The 24,466-nt window shown below is 42.5% G+C and overlaps 1 protein-coding gene across 1 annotated transcript in view; it reads right to left on the bottom strand.

Moving 5' to 3' along the window:
- Positions 1 to 5,500: 5,500 nt before the first annotated feature.
- Positions 5,501 to 24,466, bottom strand: part of LOC116971798 (cytochrome b5) — a 36,764-nt gene continuing 17,798 nt past the window's right edge. Inside the window, exons 2-5 of the mRNA XM_033018918.1 lie at positions 14,225 to 14,353; positions 11,702 to 11,731; positions 10,201 to 10,235; positions 5,501 to 7,487 (exon numbers count right to left, since the gene is read on the bottom strand). Of these exons, the coding sequence (XP_032874809.1) occupies positions 7,409 to 7,487; positions 10,201 to 10,235; positions 11,702 to 11,731; positions 14,225 to 14,353 (273 nt within the window). The 3' untranslated portion in view covers positions 5,501 to 7,408. The remainder of the gene's footprint in view (positions 7,488 to 10,200; positions 10,236 to 11,701; positions 11,732 to 14,224; positions 14,354 to 24,466) is intronic.

The following is a 24,466-nucleotide window of genomic DNA, read 5'->3' as shown; positions in this document are numbered from 1 at the left end:
CAAAATTCTTAAGGGGTTGGACAGGCTAGATGCAGGAAGATTGCTCCCGATGTTGGGGAAGTCCAGGACAAGGGGTCACAGCTTAAGGATAAGGGGGAAATCCTTTAAAACCGAGATGAGAAGAACTTTTTTCACACAGAGAGTGGTGAATCTCTGGAACTCCCTGCCACAGAGGGTAGTCGAGGCCAGTTCATTGGCTATATTTAAGAGGGAGTTAGATGTGGCCCTTGTGGCTAAGGGGATCAGAGGGTATGGAGAGAAGGCAGGTACGGGATACTGAGTTGGATGATCAGCCATGATCATATTGAATGGCAGTGCAGGCTCGAAGGGCCGAATGGCCTACTCCTGCACCTAATTTCTATGTTTCTATGTTTCTATTTCCCCCCTGGTGACACACGTGATGTGTTGGCAGAAGTTACGCATGACCTTTTTGTGGTTTGCCTTATTAAAATCTCCAGCCACCACCATAGCCGCATCAGGGTTCTTGTTTTGGTGTCGACATAGCACATCGTGTAGGGCCGATAGTGCCACGTCGGTGTCCGCATGCGGTGGAATGTAGATGGCTGTGACGATCACTGAGCTGAACTCCCGGGGAAGGTAGAATGGACGGCATGAAACTCATCTGCTACCTTCTCTGCAACTTGCTTCCTCTTTTCCAGTTTTGAAATATCTTTGATTTGAAATACCCACTCTTCCTTCTCTTTCCACAAATGCTGTCTGACAAGCTGATTATTTCCAACATTTTGTTTTTATTTTGAATTTTCAGTATCAGTCAAGATTCATTCCCTTCCAACACAGATTTCACATTTGGACAAACAATGAGTGCACTTCTCCTCATTCTACCCTCAGCAATAAAACACATATGGCCAGTTACACCAAAATTATCAGTACTGGTCCAAAAAAGAGGATGCAAGTTTCCCCATAAGTTATCCAAGCAATATCCACCAGAGATCCAATTTAAAGAATTGCTTCATTGCTGGCAAGACGAGGTTAGGGATTTCTCCTTGCTTCGAGATTTGCACAGGTACAGTAACCCAAAGGGAGTGGGTGGAGACTGCCCATGAAAGTTATGCTGGTGAAAATTTGCAGCATTTAGAGGGAATATGAAAACAAAGCACAATTTGAACAATATAGGGGACATAACTCAAATCTCTTTTTTTTTTTTGTTCATGAAAGTTAGAGCAAGGAAATTTGAAATTAGTTCTTTACAGTATTTATTTATTGAAATTTCATCAGGTAAATTATTCTGTGGAAATGTTATTACAAAATTGCATTCTTCAACAAATTTGCTATAAACATATAATGCAAAAGACATTAGTTTATTCAGAATGGCATTACTTTGCATTTCACCCAAAAGGCATTGTCAGACAAATTTGGCACGTTAATCGATACATTTACCAGTGGAGACAATCCAACTACGATAACCAGAGCAATAAGGATTATTTCTGAGTTACGTTGACGACTCCTCAGTTTGGGAGGGAGAAGGTGAAATCGGATGTGTCAGTTTTGCAGATGAGCAAAGGGGACAACAGAGGCATGAGGGAGGAACTGGCAAAGGTTGACTGGGCAAGGCTCCGAGCAGGGCTGAGAGTGGAACAGCAATGGCAAGAACTTCTGGGATAATTTGGAAGCTGCAGGACCTTTTCATTCGAAAGAGGAAGAAAGATTCTAGGGGTAGCAAGTGGTGACCACGGCTGACAAGAAAAGTCAACGACAGTATAAAACTAAAAGAGAAGGCATATAACATTGGTGGGATTAGTGGGAATCCAGAAGACTGGGAAGCTTTTGAAGAGGGGAAGGTAACTAAAAAGGCAGTACGGGGAGAACATATGAAATATGAAAGTAAGCTAGCTAATAATAATATAAAAGAGGATTGCAAGAGTTTCTTCAGCTATATCAAGAGCAAGATAGAGGCAAGAGTGGACGTTGGACCGCTGGAGAATAATGCAAGAGAAGTGATAATGGGGAATAAAGAAATGGCAGAGGAGCTGAATAACAGCTCCTCTTTGCAACAGTCTTCACAGTGAAAGACACCAGCAACGTGCCTGAAATTCAAGAGAGTCAGGGGGTGGAGTTAGTGGAGTGGATGTTACCAGGGAGAAGGTGCTTGGGCTTAAGGTGGATGTCACTTTGGCCGGATGGACTGCACCCTAGGGTTCTGAAAGAGGTGGCTTTAAAGATTGTGGAGGCATTGACAGTGATATTTCAAGAATCATGAGAGTCAGGAGTAGTTCCAGATGATTGGAGAATTGCCACTATTACCTCGCTGCACAAGAAGGGAGCAAAGCAGCATAGTGGGAACAATAGGCCAGTTTTCTGACTTTGGTGGTTGGTAAGATTTTAGAGTGCATTATAAAGGATGAGGTTATGTAGTACGATAAAATAAGTCCACAATAAAATAGGCCGAAGTCAGCATGACTTTGTGAAGGGGAGGTCTTGCCTGACAAATTTGCTGGAAATCTTTGAAGAAATGAATAGCAGGACAGACAAAGGAGAGTCAGTAGAAGTTGTATACCTAGATTTTTAGAAAGCCTTTGATAAGGTGCCTCATGGGAGGCTGCTAAGAAAGATGAGAGCCCATGGTGTCAAAGGGCAGATACTAGCATGGATATCAGGTTGGCTGGATGGCAAAGGCAAAGAGTGGCAATAAAGGGGGATTTTCTGGTTGGCTGCCAGTGACTAGCGGAGTTCCGCAGGGTTCAGTGCTGGGGCCACTGCTCTTCATGTTGTATATTAATGATTTGAATGAGGGGATTGATGGCTTTGTGGCCAGATTAGTGGTTTATACAAAAATAGATGGAGGGGCAGGTAGTGTAGAGAAAGCAGGGACTCTGCAGAAGGACTTAGATAGGTTGGGAGAGTGGGCCAAGAAGTGGCAGATGGAATATAGTGTAGCAAAGTGTGGAATCATGCATTTTGGTAGAAGGAATAAAAGCATAGATTATTTTCTCAATAGAGAGATAATCCAGAAATCAGAGGTGCAAATAGACTTGGGAGTGCTGGTGCAGGGTTTGCAAAAAGTTAATCTGAAAGTCAAATCAATAGTAAAGAAAGTAAATGCAATGCTCGCATTTATATCAAGAGGGCTTCTATACAAAAACAGGGATGTAATGTTGAGACTCTATAAGGTGCTGGTCAGGCCTCATTTGGAATACTGTGAGCAATGTTGGGCACCATGTCTGAGGATGTACTGCCTCTGGAGAGGGTCCAGAGGAGGTTTACAAGAATGATCCCAGGAATGAGTAGGTTAACCTGTGATGAACGTTTGTCGGCACTGGGCCTGTACTCGCTGGAGTTTAGACGAAGTAGGGAGGACAGAATAATACAGAATAGTGAAAGACTTGGATAGAGTGGATGTGGAGAGGATGTTCCCACCAGTGGGAGAGTCTAGGACTAGAGGTCACAGTCTCAGAATTAAAGGATATTCATTTAGGAAGGAGATGAGGAGGAATTTCGTTAGTCAGAGGGTGGTAAATCTATGGAATTCTTGGCCACAGAAGGCTGTGGAGGCCAATTCAGCGAAAATATTCAAGGCAGAGATAGATTCTTGATTAGTGCGGGTGTCAGAGATTATGGGGAGAAGGCAGGCGAATGGGGTCAGAAAGGAGAGATCGATCAGCTATTTATGATTGAATGGCGGAGTAGACTTGATGGGCTGCATGGCCTAATTCTACTCCTATCATTTAACTGCAAGTCATCCACTGGCTATTTTTCTTTTTGCCAGCACCTGCATCCCCATCCATGAGTACATGGGATTTAAGAAACATTGTTATAACAATGTAGAACATAGTATCACACTCATGAAGAACCCACATTTACGCACCATCTATTGCAATAATAATAAAAAATAAAATGTTATAATTTTTCACATTTAGTGTTTTAGGATCAAAATTCAATGATTCACGCAAGTCTCACGTTCACGCTTCAATAAAACCTATAAAAATATCACAGCACCAATACCCCTATTGATGTATTGAATGTGAAGAATATGTATTGTATCCTTTATATAAAAGACTTAAGGGCCTGTCCCACTGCACGAGGTAATTCAAGAGTACTCCCGAGTTTTCCCCTGATTCGAACTCGGAGAATGTCCGTAGCGGGTCTGTAGGAGTTCGTGGATGTCTAGTCGCGGCTCATACGAGTAAAAAGTAAACAACGAGTAAAAGGAAGGAATCTAAAAAAGGTAAGGCTAAGCAAGAAGGAAAGGGAATGTGCCTAATTGCTAACGATTCACACCATCACCTAGTTCTGAAAGTAACTCTTTTAGAACTAGGTGATCAGTGTGAATCTTTAAGAATTAGGCACATTCCCTTTCCTTCTTGCTTAGCCTTACCTTTTTTAGATTCCTTACTTATTTTCTTTTTCTTAAGGCCCCCCTTTTCTGTGGGGCATTTTTTTTCTTCTTTTCTTTTCACATTTTCAAGCACGCAGTCTACTTAACCATTATCATTCACTTAACGGCAACTACTGCAGACTACACTCCACTACTTACCTCACTCTTTTCTTCTTTCTCTTTTTCCTTTTCTCTTTTTCTATTTTAGGTTAAAGTTTAACAAAAAAGTTGTACAAGAAATGTAGTATGTTGCATTTTATGATTAAGATGTACATTGCTTCTAATAAAATAAAAAATAAATAAAAATAAACATTTTATTCCCCGTGAGTATTTTATTTTACTCGTGGACAATTTTTGCAGTGTTGAAAAAAACATCACGAGTTTACCGGATTTCCCGAGTATCTACCGTTAGCAGTAGAAGCCGCTACAAGACATCCACGAACTCCTACGGACATTCTCAGAGTTCGAATCCGGGGAAAACTCGGGAGAACTCGTGAATGACCTCGTACAGTGGGACAGGCCCTTTACTGGTGGAAAAAGTCTTACTGAACTGCAAAGGAACGGGAAGTTGGAAAACCCTTGTACAACTTCTGGGCACAACAACTGAGGTGTAATTTTAGTGTAATTTTAACCAACAAAGGATTTAATCACAATGAAAAATAACGTGGATGTGCTGCAACGTGGAGTAGTTTAGAGTAAAAGAGGCTTCTTAATGCTTTGAGAGAAAATGATATGACCATGGGGCATCATGGAAGGACAGCAAATTAGAATGGAAATTCATATGGAGAACAAACAACATCATAGATTTGTCATTATACTTTGAGTACATTCTATGTGATTCTATGAACAGTCAGTCACTCATCATTATTTATAAAGATATTCTTCCATTCAATTGAATGGAAGCCAATATTACATGCATTAATTATACTATATCCTCATAGAGATGTATTATTCAGGAAGAGTAAACAAGAATACAATGTGGTAGTCAACATAGACTATCATTGCATGTCCAAAGTCTTGCACAAAACAGAGGCTCAAAAAAATGCATGTTGCATTGTTCTGCAGGTTTAGCAATGGTAAGAGGTCAGTGGGCGAAATGAAAAGGAATAATTCAAAATTCAAATCTTGACCCACCTAATTAGGCATAAAACCGCAATTATAAAACACTTTCCTGGGGAGCATCACTGAGCTATATTTTTGTTTAGAAAAATTGTATATTAAAAATTTGTTTATATCAAAATCATATGTGAGTGGCAAGGTTCAGATTATAAGGCAAAAATGAAAATTCTGCATGGTAGCAATATTCAGAAATAAAAAGGTACAAGTCTGGACCTATTTTCTACTTTGCAATGCCGCTAACTTTCATATTTTAAAGAAATGTTTAAGAAAGAAGTGCAGAGGCTGGAAGAATCGAAGGTAGACAAAAATGCTGGAGAAACTCAGCGGGTGAGGCAACATCTATGGAGCGAAGGAATAGGTGACGTTTCAGGTTGAGACCCTTCCTCAGACTGATGTGGGTGTGGGGTGGGGGGAGGGCGGGAAGAATAAAGGAAGAGGCGGGGACATATCAAAGAAATAATTGCTTATCATGAATGAAGGGGATTTGAGAAATTTGGGCCACTGGACGGGAAGAGTCAACTGCAAATGGAAGACACATGCAGAGAATAACCATGCAAGCATGGTCCAGCTAGCTAAATCAATTATACCAGAACAAATACACTCTCTGACTTACATAACAGGCGAGTTACATAAACGCGCACTTACATAAACAATTCACATTGGATGGTCCTGTTTTCTAAATAACCTGTGTATTGCAATGGAAGGATGGCGAGACCTTCCAGTCAGCTTCATATGTAAAATATATGATATATACAGGATATAAAAGTGTCACCCGGGCTCATTGCTCTTCCAGTTACAGCCACTGTTGGTGTGACAATGGGAAGGCGAGCAAGAACGAGGGAGGTGGTGGATAGCAACTCTCAGCCGAACCAAAACCATCTTCCACAATGTGCACCAGCAAGCTCGCCTTCACCAGCTGCCTCACTGTTCGATTGACGCGGCTATTGATGCGACTCACATTGTAGCCCCCGGCCGACAGCGCTTTCTCCAGGGGGGAGGGGAACAGTGGAGTGGCAAAGCGTTGGGAGGAGGAGAGAGTGGACAAAGCAATGGCCAACAGGAAAAAGCAGCAGCTGGTGAGCGGACTGGTGAGCCGGTGACCAAGCACATCCTGTTGGTGGCAGCGGCCTGAGGAAACTGCTGTACGGCCAGCGGCTATAATGTCAGCTGCAACAGCCGCATCAATAGGACGGCACAAGAGGTGGTGATGCAGGTCTCGCTGGTGCAGACCAGCAGCAATGAAGCCTAGTTTTAAAGTGAAACTAGAGTAACTCAGCAGACTGAAACAATCTAATGAAAGGTCCTGACCCAAAATGTCACCTATCCACGTTCTCTAGAGAACCGTCTCATCTGCTGAGTTACTCCAGCACTTTGTGCCATTTTGTGTATTAACCAGCATCTGCAGTTCTTCGTTTCTATCTAGTTTTAAGGCGATCCCGACTTAAAAACTCACGCAAAACCTGACTTGCATAATGGTTTATGGAATGTAACCCTTACGCAAGTCGGGGCAGTGTTTGTATGGTTTGCATCCACTGCAGAGGGGAAAAATCTATATTGGGATCCTATTATTTGATAGAATTTCAGGTGCAAAACTATCCCTTCAGTTTCCTCATTATTTCCTGGCCAAACTGCCAGCACCAATCATGATTTATTTACCCATAAAAAGAAAATCTTGGGCTACCAGCAGTGGTCCTGGGTGGGTTCCTGAGTGAAGGTTAGATTGGGCAATGGGTGCAAGTGGGCAATTCGAACCGAAATGGCAAATCTTTCCCCAGTGATGACATGCCATGCATTTTATGCCAGCAATGAGCATGCAAAAAACAATTTCTACCCTGTAATCTCTTTAGTGAAAGTAATATTTCTATTTTTGTCTTAAAACTGATTTGTAACAATCAATTTTGCTTTTAATCAATCAATGCAAAGTGGTGCCAATATTTCCTTCATGTGTCGTGTTCATTAATCTGCCACAAAAATCCGGTACCAGAAAGCCGCAGTCACTCCGGCTATTGCGGGGATTATCCAACCGTACCACCAGCTGTATGAAGAAACAAAAACACATACAGAATTTAAAATTGGAAAGGTCTGAAAAAATATTTTTAAACAAAAACATCCTAAGCAATCACAGCTGTTATCTTGTAGTTTGTGTGTGAATCCAGTACTTAACTAAAACTCTCATCTTGTCCTCTTCCAGTTTGTGTTGTTTTTACATTTGCGCAAAAACAGTATCCGATAGTGCTACGATTCTACGCCACCTTACTCACCGTACTCCTGTGCTCCAAGCGCACCAACATTTGTTATGATCGGTGGAATATTACAAAAGTTATGAAGGTTTAAAAATTTATGAAGGTTATGAAGTTTTGAAGTTATGAAGGTTTAAAAATCAGTAAGATCAGCAGATTGGTCTTCTTTCCTGTCTGTCGCCGGGACGGCAATGCCCCTTCCGGCACCCACTGTCAATCACAGGGGCGAGGAGAATAAATCCCCAGAGGCCGGTCTGAGTCCAGAAGCTGTCCAGAGGCCGCCCCGAGTCCGTGAGCCTCGAGGCCGTGAGCCCCGAGTCTGTGAGCCTGGAGGCAGTGCGGTGTCGGGGAGCCTGGAGTGCAGTGCAGCCCGGAGCCTGGCCGACTGCGAGGCCAACTACTGCAACCTCGAAATCCTGGGGAAGTGAGTGTGGGATTTGAGGGAGCCGGGCACTGGCGGGTCTGGGGCACACCACCCCCACCCATACACCCCCTCCCCTCGCAGAGCCCCCCCAGTGGTAGGTCACGGTAGCGCTACCCCCCCCCCCCCCCCGACCACTGCCTGAGTCCGCCCCGGTCCCCTCACAACACCGGCCACTGCCTGAAACCACTGCCAGCCCCCGTCTAAAACCATCCTCCCCCTCACCCCGACAAACCCCCACTGAAGCCGTCCCCATCCCCCGCTGCAGGACGCCCCCCCCCCCCCCCCCACCCCCGACAGCCTCCGCCTGAAGCCGTCCTTCCCCTCCCACACATGAAGAGGAGGGGGAGGGAGTGCTCGGGGATGAGGGGAAATGAACCACGCCTGCGCAGTTAGGGGCTATGGGTGAGTGGTGGAATATTGCGTTGGGGGAACGGGTGAGTGGTGGAATATTGCGTTGGGGAATGCGTTGCATTGGGGGACCAGGCCTCATGTGTGTCTGGAACAACTTAAATTTTTTTCTTTTTAAAATATTTTTATTAAAAGCAAGCACATATTATAAACATTTCATGTATATCAGTCGTACATTATTAATATTATCAATTGTGGATTGGTTCTGCTTTAGGTTTTTTAAAGATAGGAAGTAAGAGAGAAAGAGGAAAAAAAACACAAATGTCAAGATAAAAAAAAGAATGGAATGATTTACTAATAATACATCTTACAACTTAAAATTTGAGTGTAAAGAATGCATTTACAGCATTGGCATTGTTGTCAGGAATTTTGAGAATTATAAGAGGAGTAGGTTACAATTCAGTTAACCCTAGAGCTCACATACTGGGGAATCATGATGGGATAATGGCCAAGAATGCAGTCAGAATAGCAAAGCTGAAACATTCTGCTGAAAACAAGGCTTTATAATCAGTAGGGGTGAGGATAGTCCTCCATTGCTCTGTCTAGGTTCTTATCTGTTGCAATCTTGTGATTACAGCTGTTCTTTGTCACTGTGCTTTGCAGGCAAGTCTCACAGAGGTTTAAAAAAATTACCTCTTTAACGAGGTAGAATCAAAGTCTCCTTTAACAGGGACATGACGTTTATGGTATCTATGTGATGGATATATGGGGAGAAATTTTAAAAACAACAAGAAACATAAGATTAAAGTTAACTCTGGGGAAAGACAAAGATGACTGGTCTGTGGAATTCTCTGCCTCAGAGGGCAGTGGAGGCCAGTTCTCTGGATGCTTTCAAGAGAGAGCTAGATAGGGCTCTTAAAGATAGCGGAGTCAGGGGATATGGGGAGAAGGCAGGAACGGGGTACTGATTGGGGATGATCAGCCATGATCACATTGAATGGCGGTGCTGGCTCGAAGTGCCAAATGGCCTACTCCTGTACCTATTGTCTATTGTTACCGAAACATTGATTAATGATGGTTTATTTCAACCCCACAAGTAACCGGTGTCACGAGGGTATGAAAACTGTACAGTTACTTTGGCTTGTTGAAGCAGTTTGAGCTTGCTCATACTGTTTCCCGATGTGCATCACAAAGGCATTTAATACACTGATTTGTTCGATAGATTCACCACTGATCTATGAGCAGTTTAATTTTGTGTCTATCCCTATCCGAGTAAAGTCAGACATAGGGTACGGGTACAGTACAAAATTCCCTCCTGCAGGCACTATTTCTTCCCTCACCTCAAAGATGCATTACTACATGTACAAGCTAGCTGCTCTCAAGCATTATAATGTTCAGGGAACAAAAGAATGAATGAGTTTGCAAGTGAATGTTGCATGGCTGTGAATGAATACATCAAATCAACAGAGCCTGAAAGAGAAAAGAAATTGAAGAAAATCTTTTTTGAAATTAATACAGAATTCTTGTCGTGGAATGCAATTTTGGCGAATTATAACCAAAGGAAATAAGGTAACAAAGGAAGCAAATCGTATATGTAGCCATGCAATAACACAAACAAAAGTCATTGAACAGTTGCAACTCAAGTGTGGTTCATTATACAAGGTTTGATGATGCAATTTGTTTTTGGCAGAAATATACCGATCATTTAAAGAAGTTCCTAATAGAAAAAAATATACCTTGATTCAGATGTCTCTGTAACAACAACTGGGTTCTGTAAGAGAGGGAGCAAGACAGTGATCCACCCCATTTTTTAAAAAAAAAGGAAATCTAAGCAAAGAGGAGTTACCATTTGCATTTGCATGCTTTTCTTTAGATTTCATAAATTATGGCAATTGGTGAAATGTTAGATACGATGTAGCACTTAAATAACTTGACCAGACAAAGAATTCAGAAAATTAGTTCACATTTAAACGGATTGCAAATATGAAATCAAAATAATTCTTAATAAAAACAATACTTGGCATATAGCAGCATGAAGTTTCGAAAAGTAATGATTTGCCATTTCTTAGAAAAAGGAAATCTGTGCTCTTTATCCAGATTGGCCTAAGTCCCCAATGTCACGTTAATATGTCCAACTCTTAAACAATTTAAACTGTGAGGAAAACCATTTATCCAAGCACTGCACCACTGCAGAGCAAGCCAAATAAATAGCACCCTCACTTCCCCATCCCTGGGTAACTAATGATTGGGAGTAAAAGCCAGTTACATATTCAAATTGATTTTTTTTTTTAAAGAAATGTTTGTCAAGTCAAGTCACATTTATTTATATAGCACATTTAAAAAACAACTCTCGTTGGCCAAAGTGCTTTACATTTGTTATAAGAATAGCACAACAAAACAAGCTGCATACATATATACATGTAGCCCTCACTCAGAGGACGTCAGGAAAGGCTTGGGAGTATAGATAAGTCTTTAGTCTTGACTTAAAAGAGTCGATGGAGGGGGCAGTTCTGATGGGAAGGGGGATGCTGTTCCACAGTCTAGGGGCTGCAACCGCAAAGGCGTGGTCGCCCCTGAGCTTATGCCTAGACCGTGGGATATTCAGCAGCCCCAAGTCGGCCGATCTGAGGGGCCTGGAGGTGGAATGGTGGGTGAGAAGACTTTTTATGTAGGTTTGTGATTCACGCACCATTCACCACTTTCCAATAAATATGATTTATTTTTTCCATTCCACTGCTGCTCATCCCCAACTACCCCAAAAACTTTGCACACCAAAAACAGTGCTATATTCCAGTAGTGAGATACCAATGTCCCAATGGCAATCACACACTACACTGGCGCAGCAAATTTCCTTTCATGTCCTACAAGAAAGATAGTAAGGGACTGGCTTTAAATAAAATGGGAGACCAAATTTGCAAAGCATAGGGACCATTCTTCTTTGCACCATTTTCATCTGTTTTTCAACATATCACAAGACAACTGCAGCCAATAAACAGAATGAAGGAACCCATTTAGAACGGCAGAGTCTTTTAAGACCAAGTTGCATAGGAACAAGAATATACAAGCAGAAAAGGCCACTTGCCTCCTCAAGTCTGCCTCATTGTTCACAGTGCTCAGGGTTAATCTGTCCCAGGCCTCATCTCTTCTGCCTCAGTCATCTCAGTTGTCTGATCTTTCCAAAAAAAAAGCATCCATTTCCAATTTCCCCATTCTTACAGAATAAAAAGTTCACTTTACCTTCAGCGTTTCAAAAGCATCTCTGTCATCCTGGTAGAAGATGAAAAATTAGCAATTATTAAAACACAAACTGAATCAGTGTCTAACACTTCATTCTAAAATCTTGACTTCCAAGCTATTATGAAGTGAATTAACTGTGAAAAGGACAGCAAGCAACCTCACAAGAACAAGCAGAGTTTAGCAAATTGGACAAATGGACTTGCATGGAAATTTAATGTAAAGAAACACAAAATTATATGTACTTGTGCAAATGTTATACGAGAATTTTGCCCAAACAGTCTGTGACCCATAGCATTGTGGCCGGTGGCGCTTTGTTTAAATTCCCACACGCTAAGCCAACAACGCTCTGTTTAAACCTTTGCGCACCCTGCACATACCGAGACAAATAGTAATTTTGTCCTCTCTTGCCAATAAAACTGATTTGCAACTAAACAGATGAGTGAGTCTTTTTTTCTGTTCTGCTAGTCAGATCCTTGAACCTGTTTCCTTGTAACAGCAAATTAGTGAGCAGTACATAGAAAATCTAATGGAGGTCAGAAGACGATATGTTAGATTTAAAAAAAAATGATTTGATAGTCTTGATAAAATTAATACACTAAAATGATTAACATGTTAATTTCCTTTTGTTGATTGTGCCAGTTATTGAAATTTATAGGCCTTTCAAACTAAACCAAATTTCTACTGATCATTTTATCATCAACAAAACAAAATTAATTCAAGGAGCAACAAACACAAACAGTAAGGAAAGGAGGGTAATATTTTGACTAATGAAAACCAAAAACAATTAATACTTCCAAAACAAGTAAAATTGAATGATTTTAAAGAAATAAATCAAAATAAGAGAAATAAGAATTGGAATATAGACCCAGATCTTTCTGAGACGATTGGCCAAATAGCCTTTAAAAATGTTGCAAAAAAATACACTGATTTTGCATTGCAGCAAGGCTAAGAGCTAGAATCAGAATAGCAACATTGCCATTTGATTTAAATGAACATAAATTGAACTGCAACACTATATAACAAACATTTAAATTAATCTGTTTTATCATAGAACTAAATGCATATAACCAACCATTGTCAAATAACTTAAATTTTTAAAAATTCAAAGGAACTTGATTCTCTACACAATGTCACCGCTTTGACTGCAATGGGCCCATAATGTTGACATTATGCTCAAGATTTATACTCGTCACAATTGAATGAAATCCAATTAATACCTGACCACTAATTCCAGCCTCCAAGTCAGCAAGATATCTTTGCAGATGGTTATTTAGGGTACAATTGCCATGAGCACTGGATGAGTAATATCAGAAAATACTTCTGGGGGGCAGGTGACAGAATTCCAATTCAGCAAGGAAGTGCTGTGCTCTGCATTTTCTATTATTTTGCCTCAGATTTCAAACTGATGCTCCACTTACTCCCTGAACACAGGATCGAGGTGGTCTCTTATGACCAATGTTGATTCCTCCCCCTCCCCCAGAAAATAAAAAAGCCAACTAAATAAAGACATATTTGTATTGGTCATTTTGGTCCTCTGTCGATGTTAGATGCCAAATTTCTTATAAAAAAGGCAACACAATTAATATGCCTCATCAGCTATATCCTGCACTGCAAAATGAACTATGCTAAAGCAAGTTTATTTTGTACGGCTGTCCCTATCAGTAGAGACAAAATGCTGGAGTAATTCAGCGGGACAGGCAGCATCTCTGGAGAGAAGGAATGGGTGACATTTCGGGTCGAGACCCTTTCTTCAGACTCAGTAGAGACCTGGATGTAGATTGTGGACTAGGGTATCTATATTTAATTTACTGTTAAAAAGCCACAACTTGAAAACATTTGTAGCATGTATTTAAGTGTATACAAAGGCAGTTTTCCCATTAAGCACAATGGTTATTGTACTGTGGAAATCTGTCAAAGCAGTTATAATCCTCACCCACATTTGATAATCTAGGCCAGAGGAACTTCATTTCCCACCACTCCCAATTTGTGCTCCAGAGAAATGGATCACAGCTGAACACTCTTTGGCAATTTTCTTATCTCCAGATTCTCAAGTATTCTTCACACTATTTAGAACTCAAACAAACTCCTACACCGGCAACTTGTAGCTGCCCTCACACCTACCAATACTGAACCATAAATTCCTAGCGCACAATTCAATTCAAATTAAAATTTCAGGATTCTGCATTCATTTATAATTATTTCTACATCCTTCAGATTACTAATAATTGTAACAATAGTATTCCAATAATGCTGGTTCCCACATAGCATCTCTTTTGTTTCACCACCAGTCAATTCATTTAATTCCCCACTTCACACCCACATTGCCGAATCCTCACATTATCTCCTTCCTTCTCTCTCTCCCGTCAAAAAAACACTTGCAACCAAACAGAAAAATATTCTTAATTTCTTTCCTTTCTTCCATGTCTCTGAAGTGTCCATGGATATTATTTTGCTTGAAATAGCTACATAAATTAAACTATTATATTTATGAGCTTTCTTTTAAGAAGTTATTATCAAACTTACAGGGTGCAGCTCTCCTATGAGGTACTGTTTGGTCATTTCGTGTGCATCCTTGGAATGTCCAACGTCTTCAAAGGCTTCTGTAGCATCACCTCCTGCTTGTTCTATTAGCACTTCTTCTCCGCCAGGATGCTGCAAGACATGAAATAGATTTAGGATAGGCCTATTAAAATAATGACTGGAATTTATACTGCCTCTTTTGCATCTTCACAATGCCCCTGAGCTGTTTTAAAAAGGCATACATTTATATTTATCATTTAAATTAAAAATTGTGTTACATCATCAGAAATAAAAAACGATGTCCAATATGCTCACCGTTAAATCAAAACCTCATTTAAAATTCAACTAAACTGTACCGAATGTAAGAAATATTATAAAGTAAACCCTTGTTTTAACAGACCCCTTTATAATGGATTTTTGGTTAACGGACAGACTTGCAGTGGCATGCTGGCTCACATGACCTCCCAGCCCTGGTTACAGATGCCATCCTCGGCGAAGTTTTCTCCACCCATCACACGATCCGGTTAACGCACCATTGGCCCATCATTTTGTCCACTTATCTTTCCTCCTCCTCCTCCTATTGCTCTGTCCAACCGGCCTCTTCCTCCTCCCCCAGAGTCGCTGACGTACTCCACCTTTGTAGGTGAAGTGGCGAGTACGTGGAGCAGCAGCCGGCAATGGGGAAGGAGGAGGGGGAATAAATAAAAATTGACCGCACAGTGGCCGGGTGAGTCTTGTCATTGGCGACAGACTGAGGAGGGAGTTTACAGCTGGTGGCTGCGGCACGGGCCACAGTAGTGGCCACATCGGCCGGACTGTAGAGTAGCTGATGTGGAGGAGCCCGCAGGTGCAGACCAGCGGCATCAGCGCATAATTGTAAGGTGAAATGAGCAACTTAGTAGACTGAATCAGCCTGAGGGGTGGGATCCTATACAGTATCTATATAGGCAGGTGAGAGGTTAGAAACTGGTATGGGGGATGATGAGAGAAAGTTTAATGGACAGGATGGGCAGGAGAAAGGCAGGGAGCAAGGAAGGAATGTTGGTTTAAATTGCACTTATTTTAATGCAAGAGGCCTGATGGGCAAGGCTGATGAGCTTAGCGCATGGATAGGTACGTGCGACTATGACGTTATAGCCATTACGGAAACCTGGTTAAGAGTCAAGAGTGTTTTATTGTCATACTAGACCAAATGGGACCCGTTGGATCCCTGTCACACGGGAGGCCTGGTACCCCAACGCAACCCGTTCCCCCAACGCAATGTTCCACCACTCACCCATAGCCCCCACGGGAGACCTGGTTCCCCAATGAAACCCGTTCCCCAACGCAATAGTCCACCACTCACCCTTCCCCAAATGCAATATTGCATCACTCACCCATAGTCCCCAAGTGCGCTGGGGCGGCTCATTTCCCCTTATCCCCCAGCACTCCCTCCCCCTCCTCTTCACCCTCTCTCTTTTTTACTGTCAGGACTCCGTGTCCTGTGGATTGTGATCGTAAAGGCCAAGGCCAGCAATTGGATTTGGATTTTTTAAAGTGAGAAGTGACTAGTTAAATTTGTAACGTTTAAAATGTGAATAACTTGTAAAATATACCATCATTCTGAACGAAACTTGATACAACACACCACTGGACAATGATGAGTAAGGTGGTCCAAAAATTGTAGCACTAGCGTGTACCGTTATGGCGCAATTCAGGGCATGACACACAGACAGACACGCAGACAGGCAAGATGAGAGTTTTAGTAATATACTAGACTATGTGGGACCCGTTGGGTCCCAGCATAACACGGGAAAGCTGGTCACCAACGCAATATTCCACCTCTCCACAAATTCCAATATTGCTCGCCAGTGGGGGGGGGGGGGGGGGCTTTCTGTTGCTCTAGTATGGGTTTTGCGGGCCGAGGGTACTGGTTTCCAGAGGGCCAGTATAGGCATTGTGGGCTGAATGGATTCTTGGGCCGCCAGTCAACTGTTGCAACGATTTTAAAAGCCAAGCCAAGGCAATCTATTTGGCTGCAGCCACCCGACAACCAAAATTAATTTTGTGAACACAAACTTTAAAAAAAGGCAAGGCAAACAATTGGGCTGCAGCAACCTGACAACCAAAATTCATTTTGTTTACACAAACTATTTAAAAAGGCGAGGCAAACAATTGGGCAGCTGCCACCTTACAGCCGCATCGAGGGGACTCACCGTGGAGTAGACGTGCGTTCAGTGTTATTCGCAGCTCAGAGAACCATGATCCTCTCACTTCCTGGGTCTGACAGAGACTGAGTGAGGGACTACACTTCCTGGTTTTATAGTCCCTCCCCCCCTGCTACCAGCTGGGGCAGCAGAAAGAATGGGGATTAAAAAAAAAATTTAATATCTCTCTGATTTTTCATCAATGCGAAAATTCCTCCGGTCCCGGAAGGCAGAGGGGGGCTCTGAGCGAGGTGGCCAAACATGACGGCGGTAGGTGGTGGCGTTCTCTCGGAAATCACGCCACAGTGGGCCAAAGGCGGTCAAGATCAGACTTTTAATAATATAGAAGATAGATACTGGACCAAGTGAGACCCATTGGGTCCCTGTCACACAGGAGGCCTGGTCCTGCAATGCAACCCTTTCCCTAACGCAATATTCCACCACTCACCCATTCCCCCAACGCAACCCGTTCCCCCAACGCAATATTCCACCACTCACACACAGCCCCCAACTGCGCTGGGGCGGCTCATTTACCCTTATCCCCCAGCACTCCCTCCCCCTCCTCTTCACCCTCCCTCTTTTTAAACTTAAAAAAATTGATTTTTCACTTTTGAAAATCCATTTGCACTTGCTGGGAGGAATCATTGTCCTGTGATTTGCAACATTGTAATGGGCAGGGCCAGCAAGTGCAATTGGTTATTTTACAGTGAAAAGTTAAGTCGGCAGTTTACGTCAATGAGATCCCATTGTGGCGTCATAGCTGCTAACTGCCACTGCAACCTCAAGTGATTTTTTCTCAAACTGGATTTTGTAAAGTTAAAAATGTGAATAACGTGAAACATACCATCAGTGTGAATGAAACTTGATACAACACACCACAGGACAATCGTGAATAAGGTGGTCCAAAAATGGTAGCGCTATCGTGTACCGTTTTGGCATAGTTCCGGGAGCACATGGGCACGCACGCAGACAGAAACACAAACACGATGAGTGTTTTAGTAATATACTAGACCAAGTGGGACCCGTTGGGCCCCGTTCGCCAACGCAATATTCCACCACTCACCCATAGCCCCCAACTGCACAGGAGTGGCTGACATTTTTAGTTTAAAATGGCAATAACTTGTAAATATAAGATCAATGTGAACGCATCTCACTCTCCTTCTTCAATCTCCTTCTCTCCTCCATTATCCTCCCTCCCCCCCCTCCTCTCCCCCTCCCTCCTCTCCCCCTCCCTCCCCTTCTCCCTCTTCCCACTTCCCTCCTGCATTACCTCGCCATCCCTCTTCTTACCCCTATCCTTCTCCATTCTCACTCATCCCCCAGCATTCCCTCCCTCTCCTCTTGACCCTCTCTCTGTCTCTCTCTCTCTCTCTCTCTGTCTCTCTCTATCTGTGCGTGAGTGTGTGTGTCTCCCATTTTCTGTCTCTTTCCCTGTCTCTCTCTCCCCAGTAGACCAGGCCCTGTGCCCCGGGCTCCCTGTGCATGTGTGCTCCCTCCCTTCCACCAGACACATAGGTGGGTTCTGGTGCTGGTGGATCTGGTGGATCGACGGTGCTGCAGGGACAGGTTACGGTGCAAGCTTGACAAAGCAGGGCAAGCTACAGGAATCAACTATTCAACCACCATCCCCCAGCTTTACACTCCCCGAGAGACCCTTTTTATTGAGATTTTGGTAGGTTGCTCTGGAAAATTAGATCGCATGCAATTCAAAGAGATCGCTGAATTGATTAAAAATTGGCTTCATGGAAGGTGATGGTGGAAAGTTGTTTGTCAGATTGAAGGCATGTGACTAGTGGTGTGCCTCAGGGTTCAGTACTGGGCCCATTGCTGTTTCTCATTTATATTAATGATTTGGATGGGAACATATATGGCATGATTATCAAGTTTGCAGTTGACACTAAAGTGGGTGGTATTGTAGATGGTGGTCAATAATTGCAGCAGGATCTTGATTGATTAGGTAGGTGGGCTGAGGAATGGTTGATGGAATTTAATACAGGGAAATGTGAGGTGTTGAATTTCAGGAAGTCTAACATAGGCTGGACCTACACAATGAATGGTACGGCTTTGGGGAGTGTTGTAAAGCAGAGAGATCTAAGTGTGCAGGTACATAGTTCCTTGAGAGTGGTATCACAGGTAGATACTGTGGTCAATGAGGATCAGTCAGAATATTGTATAGAAGCTGGCCATGCTGCAGTTATAGAAGTCATTGGTGAGACCACATATAGAGTATTGTGTTCAGTTTTGGTCACTCTGTTATAGGAAAGATGCTGTCAATCTGGAAAGGGTGCAGAGAAGATTTACGAGGATGTTTCCAGGACGAGGGTCTGAGCTTTCTGGAGAGGTTGTGCAGGATATGACTTTATTCCTTGCTAGCAGAGGGGGATGAGGGTTGATCTTATGGAAGTGCAACAAAATCACGAGAGGAATAGATCGGGTAAACGCACAGTCTTTTGCTCAGATTTGGGATATCGAGAACCAGAGAACCCAGGTTTAACGTGAGGAGGGAAAGATTTAACAGGAACCCGAGGGGCAACTTTTTTTTATACAAAGAGCGGTGGGTATACGGAACGGGCTGCCGGAGGAGGTAGAGGCAGGTACTATCACAACGTTTAAGAGGCATTTATGGATTGGATACGATACGTTTGGGGGCGGGGGGGGGTGGGGGGGGGGAGATTTGGGCCGAATACAGATAGATGGGGCTAGTGTAGATGGAGCATGTTCATCGGCGGGGGCAAGTTGCGCAGAAGTGCCCGTTTCCACGTTGTATGACGATGACTCTAACTGCTCATTACACAGATAGTTCGCAAGTTGGTAATGCTCCTGTGGGCAGAACTCGCACATAGCAAAAGTTGTGCAGCAACTTAGAAATCCATACTGCCTGCTCCCAAACACTCATATATACATATATGCATATGTCTGAAGAAGGGTTTCGGCCCGAAACATCACCTATTTCCTTCGCTCCATAGATGCTGCTGCACCCGCTGAGTTTCTCCAGCATTTTTGTGTACCCTCATATATACAAGCTGTACGCACGAAAGAGAAAAAAGAAAACAAGGAGAGAGGGGAAATATTCCCCATCTTGGAACCCGAGGGGCAACCTTTTCCATACAGAGGGTGGTGGGTATATGGAACTAGCTGTTAGAGGAGGTAGTCGAGGCAGGTACTATATCATTTATAAGACATTTGGGCAGGTACATGGATAGGAAAGGTTAAGAGGGATGTCGGCCTAACACCAGAGGATAGAACAAGTGTAGATGGGACATCTTGGTCAGCAAGGGTAAGTTGGGCTTGTTTCCTTGTTGTATCGCTCCATTACTTTAAGGATATGAAGACAAATCAACAAAAATTCTGAGGTTTTATTTTATTTCTCTTGGTTGTATTTATTGGTTCACTTCAGTTCCTCCATTTGCCAGACTACCCCAAGGGCAATATCCTGTAAAAATGCTAAACTTTGCCCAAAACAAAGAAGCCTTATCTTTGTGTAAACAACAACAGGGTAGAAGCATGAACATAATCCTACTGGAGAGATTGGTATGCCAGAATAATATATATATTTTAAAAGGGGCCAGATATTGTCAGATGCTAAAATCTACCTGTGTGGGGTTCCTCCAGGCTCGGGAAATATGGAAGGAAAGGGGAATAAATGTTGGCAAAGTCCTTTAGTCCTGGATGGGTGGTCTCGCAAGCAAATATCTCCTGATATAATATCCCATCAATGATAACAATGAAAACATTTTCTGCTTCAAAAGCAAGTTGGAAAATAAAACCTAGAAACAAAGTGTGGCAGAATAAAATGTCATGACTAAATAATTTTAGCAGTTGGGAAAGTGCACTACACATTATATTGCTAAAGACTATTCAAAGTATACATGGCCCTTGTTGAAATGAGATATGGGCTCTCACATACTGTATTTCTCAAACCTTTACATTATCTAGCTGTGATTTCTTAATCTTCTCCAAAAGAGATGGTTATCAGGAGAAAAATGTTGTAATGTTTTACACAAGTATATTCTTCATAGGACAAACAAAGGTAAAATAGAGCACTTCTGTGCTGCAGATTCCAATAAGGGGGGTGGGTTGGGACAGAGAGGGTGAGAAAGAAGGCATGGGGCAAGCATCCCCAGAAGATAAGATCAGCTTTGGAAAGGCGAGCAATTCTTACACCCAGAGTCTCAAAATAAATTTAGTCAATTCCTTGGGAGGTTCTTTATTTTGATAAGAAAAATTCCCATCATAAGAGTCAATGATGAAGAGCATAAAAAAAAGCCCATCGGAGTACATGCTAATTATCAAAATTGCATTTATATCTAGGAGGAAATCATGTAGCCACTGGGAGAACATGCAAACTTCACACACACACACACGTCTCAATGGAATCCTACAAGCACCAAATTAAAAAAATGTTAAATATAAATATTAAAAGAATGTAAAAGACACTGAACAACACAAGCTCAAAATTGATTTGCAAAACCAAGTTCCAGGAAAAAAGTTACATCAGTAAACTAAAATTTAATGGGAACAAAATCAAATATGATTGCTTCAAACGTAAACATTTCAAAGCCATTTTCTGATGTTTCCCTTTAGAACAGTGCAAACTATGCAAGAGGTCAGGTAAACATGCAAAAGGAAATTCATTAACAAGCATAAAACCTTTCAGCTAAAGAGATTTTCCTCATTCCTAAATTTCCAGAATATCTGTTGCACAAAGCTGAACCCAGTTGCTAAATTATCATTATAAAAAAGATCAAAGTACACATACAGTGCCTTCCATAATATTTGGGACAAAGACCCATCATTTATTTATTTGCCTCTATATGCCAGAATTTGAGATTTGTAATAGAAAAAAAATCACATGTGGTTAAAGTGCACATTGTCAGATTTTATTAAAGGGTATTTTTATACAATTTGATTTCACCATGTACAAATTACAGCTGTATTTATACATAGTCCCCTCCCCCCCCATTTAAGGGCACCATAATGTTTGGGACAACAATGCTGGAGAAACTCAGTGGGTGAGGCAGCATTTATGGAGCGAAGGAATGGGTGACATTTCGGGTCGAGACCTTTCTTCAGGACCTCCACAGCTGATGACAGAAGAATTCTCTCTATAATAAAGAAAAATCCCCAAACACCTGTCCGACAGATCAGAAACACTCTTCAGAAGACTTCATGAACAGAAATACAGAGGCTACACTGCAAGATGCAAACCACTGGTTAGCCGCAAAAATAAGATGGGCAGGTTACAGTTTGCCAAGAATTACTTAAAAGAGCAACCACAGTTCTGGAAAAAGGTCTTGTGGACAGATAAGATGAAGATTAACTTATATCGGAGTGATGGCAAGAGCGAATTGCTACTCCTGCGGAGGAGAGAAGGAACAGCCCAAGACCAAAGCATACCACCTCATCTGTGAAACGTGGTGGATGGGGTGTTAAGGCCTGGGCATGTATGGCTGCTGAAGGTACTAGCTCACTTATCTTCATTGATGATACAACTGCTGATGGTGGTAGCATAATGAATTCTAAAGTGTAGACACTTGTGCCCAAGTTCAAACAAATGCCTCAAAACTCATTGGCCAGCGGTTCATTCTACAGCAAGACAATGATCCCAAACATACTGCTAAAGCAAGTTTTCCAAAGCTAAAATATGGTCAATTCTTGAGTGGACAAGTCAATCACACGATTTGAACCCAATTGAGCATGCCTTTTATATGCTGAAGAGAAAACTAAAGGGAACTAGCCCCCAAAACAAGCATAAGCTAAAGATGGCTACAATACAGGCCTGGCAGAGCATCACCAGAGAAGACACTCAGCAACTGGTGATGTCCATGAATCGCAGACTTCAAGCAGTCATTGCATGCAAAGCATATGCAACAAAATACTAAACATGACTACTTTCAGTCACATGACATTGCTGTGTCCCAAACATTATGGTGCCCAGAAATGGGGGACTATGTATAAACACTGCTGTAATTTCTACATGGCGAAACCAATATATATAAAAATGGCCTTTATTAAAATCTGACAATGGTGCACTTTAACCACATGTGTTTTTTCCTATTACAAATCTCAAATTGTGGAGTACAGAGGCAAATAAATAAATGATGGGTCTTTGTCCCAAACATTATTGAGGGCACTGTAGTTAAAACCCAGAGCAACCTGATGACAAGTCCAAGGTCCTTCCGAGTGGACTACGACCAATGTTTATTGAAGGACGATTACTCAGCATTGCAAAAAACCCATAAACATTAACTTAAATACTCTACATAGAAATTTAAATGCAAGATCTAATCTCAATCTCGTACACTCAGTTAGTAATTCGTGATAATCTTCAATTTAACCAAGCCTTTTATACATCTTTATGATGACTTCAATATATCCCTAAAGGAAGTTTAACGCACGTATTTTTCAAATAATTCACAGACCAAGCCATGCTGAAACTGATTTTGGAATGAGAAAACTGTAATACTAACATTTTGGAAGAATGGTCTCACTGCTTCATTCAAAGTCCTTTCAAAACTGCTAAGTGTGGGTCATGTCTATGTGGAGACCTATTCAGCCTGCTTATTCCCATCCAAACATACAAAAACACCAACATGCTGTTAATAACCACGATTAGTAAATTAATAACCACAATGCTAGTGCAAAAGGTATTCTCTGGCTTTTGTTATGATTGCATCGATGTGATGGCCCTGGCCATCAAATATTCAGAGATATGCACCTCAGGATTCTAGACGTTGCTGACTCTCCACCACCCACCCATCGATGAGGACAGCTTCATGGTTCATCAGGTTCCCCCTTCTAAAGTCAACAATCAGCTTCTTGGCATTGCTGACATTGAGAACAAGATTGTTGATCCGGCATAATTCTATCAGATTTTTAACTCTCTTAAACTCTGGCTCATCATTAATCGTTATTTATTCAACAATGGAGAGGTATCAAGGGAATTAAGAGTGTTTTGGAACAGTGACTGGCTACACAGACATGGCACAGGTAGTCTTGCTATAACATGCTTTTCAACAAAGCAAATTGGATATAATGGAATTGATGATTGGAAAGACTATTTGTATTACACAGGCTGAGTTGGTTAACACAATTCCAATTGGGAACTAGAGAATCACTTAAAAATGAAGGAAAAAAAAAACAGACGTGGGGGAAAAAGTTTCAGGGAAAATAAACTGTTTCCATGCAACCTTCCTGCATTAATCGGACACCATTGCATCTGCTGTCCCACTGCGGTGACCTAATCCGCGAGTTAAGATGTGTCTTCGACCTTCAAGCTCGAGGGCACTCGCCTGGAAAACCTAGGTCTGGATCGACCGTCCGCATTGAAACCGCGAGCTGGATCGACCGATCGCACACACACACAGCAAAGGCGGGGGCCAGGGAAAGCGGGGTCTGAAATTCACACCCATGATGAAGAGGAAGGTAAAAGACGGCTGCCACAGTGTACGGCAAGTCCTTTAGAGAGCGCAGGGGGGGGGGGGGGGGGGGGGAAGAAGGGGGGGGGGGGGGGGGGAGAAGAAGGGGGTGGAGAAACTTTTAAGAAGTTTAATAAAGTTTAGCGGGCATTTTACGTACCGGTAGTTTTCCTGGGTCTTGAAAACTCCAATGAGCCAATTAAAATGCCCGGTCAGCGCAGGAGATTGCCTACGGCTGCCCTCGACTGCCTGTAACTAAATAGTGACCCCACTCCACTGCATTACGAGTTAAAAAGAACCACGCCAACCAAATTTTACTCATGGAAAATTTTTCAACATGCTGAAAAATTTTCCGCGACCTAGCTGAGGTCCACGAGTATTCAGGAACTTCAGGAAGTACCAGTGACCTCATAGGACCTCCAAGGACCACGTGTCGACCATGCTGCGAGTTTGAGTCGAGGGCAAACTCTTCTAAACTCGCAGATTAGGTCGCCACAGTGGAACAGCCCCTTTAAGTACACCGAGTTTCACCACAGGTGGCAGGGGGCGGAAATCGCTGTTTCCTGTGGGGGGGGGGGGGGGGGGGGGGGGGTAGGACACTTCCTTGGCGCTGCATGCACATGCGCCGCACACGAGGCTTC

The sequence above is a fragment of the Amblyraja radiata genome, chromosome 4 (assembly GCF_010909765.2).
Source record: "Amblyraja radiata isolate CabotCenter1 chromosome 4, sAmbRad1.1.pri, whole genome shotgun sequence".
NCBI classification, from domain to species: Eukaryota; Metazoa; Chordata; class Chondrichthyes; order Rajiformes; family Rajidae; genus Amblyraja; species Amblyraja radiata.
This window is presented reverse-complemented; position numbering and strand designations above follow the sequence as displayed.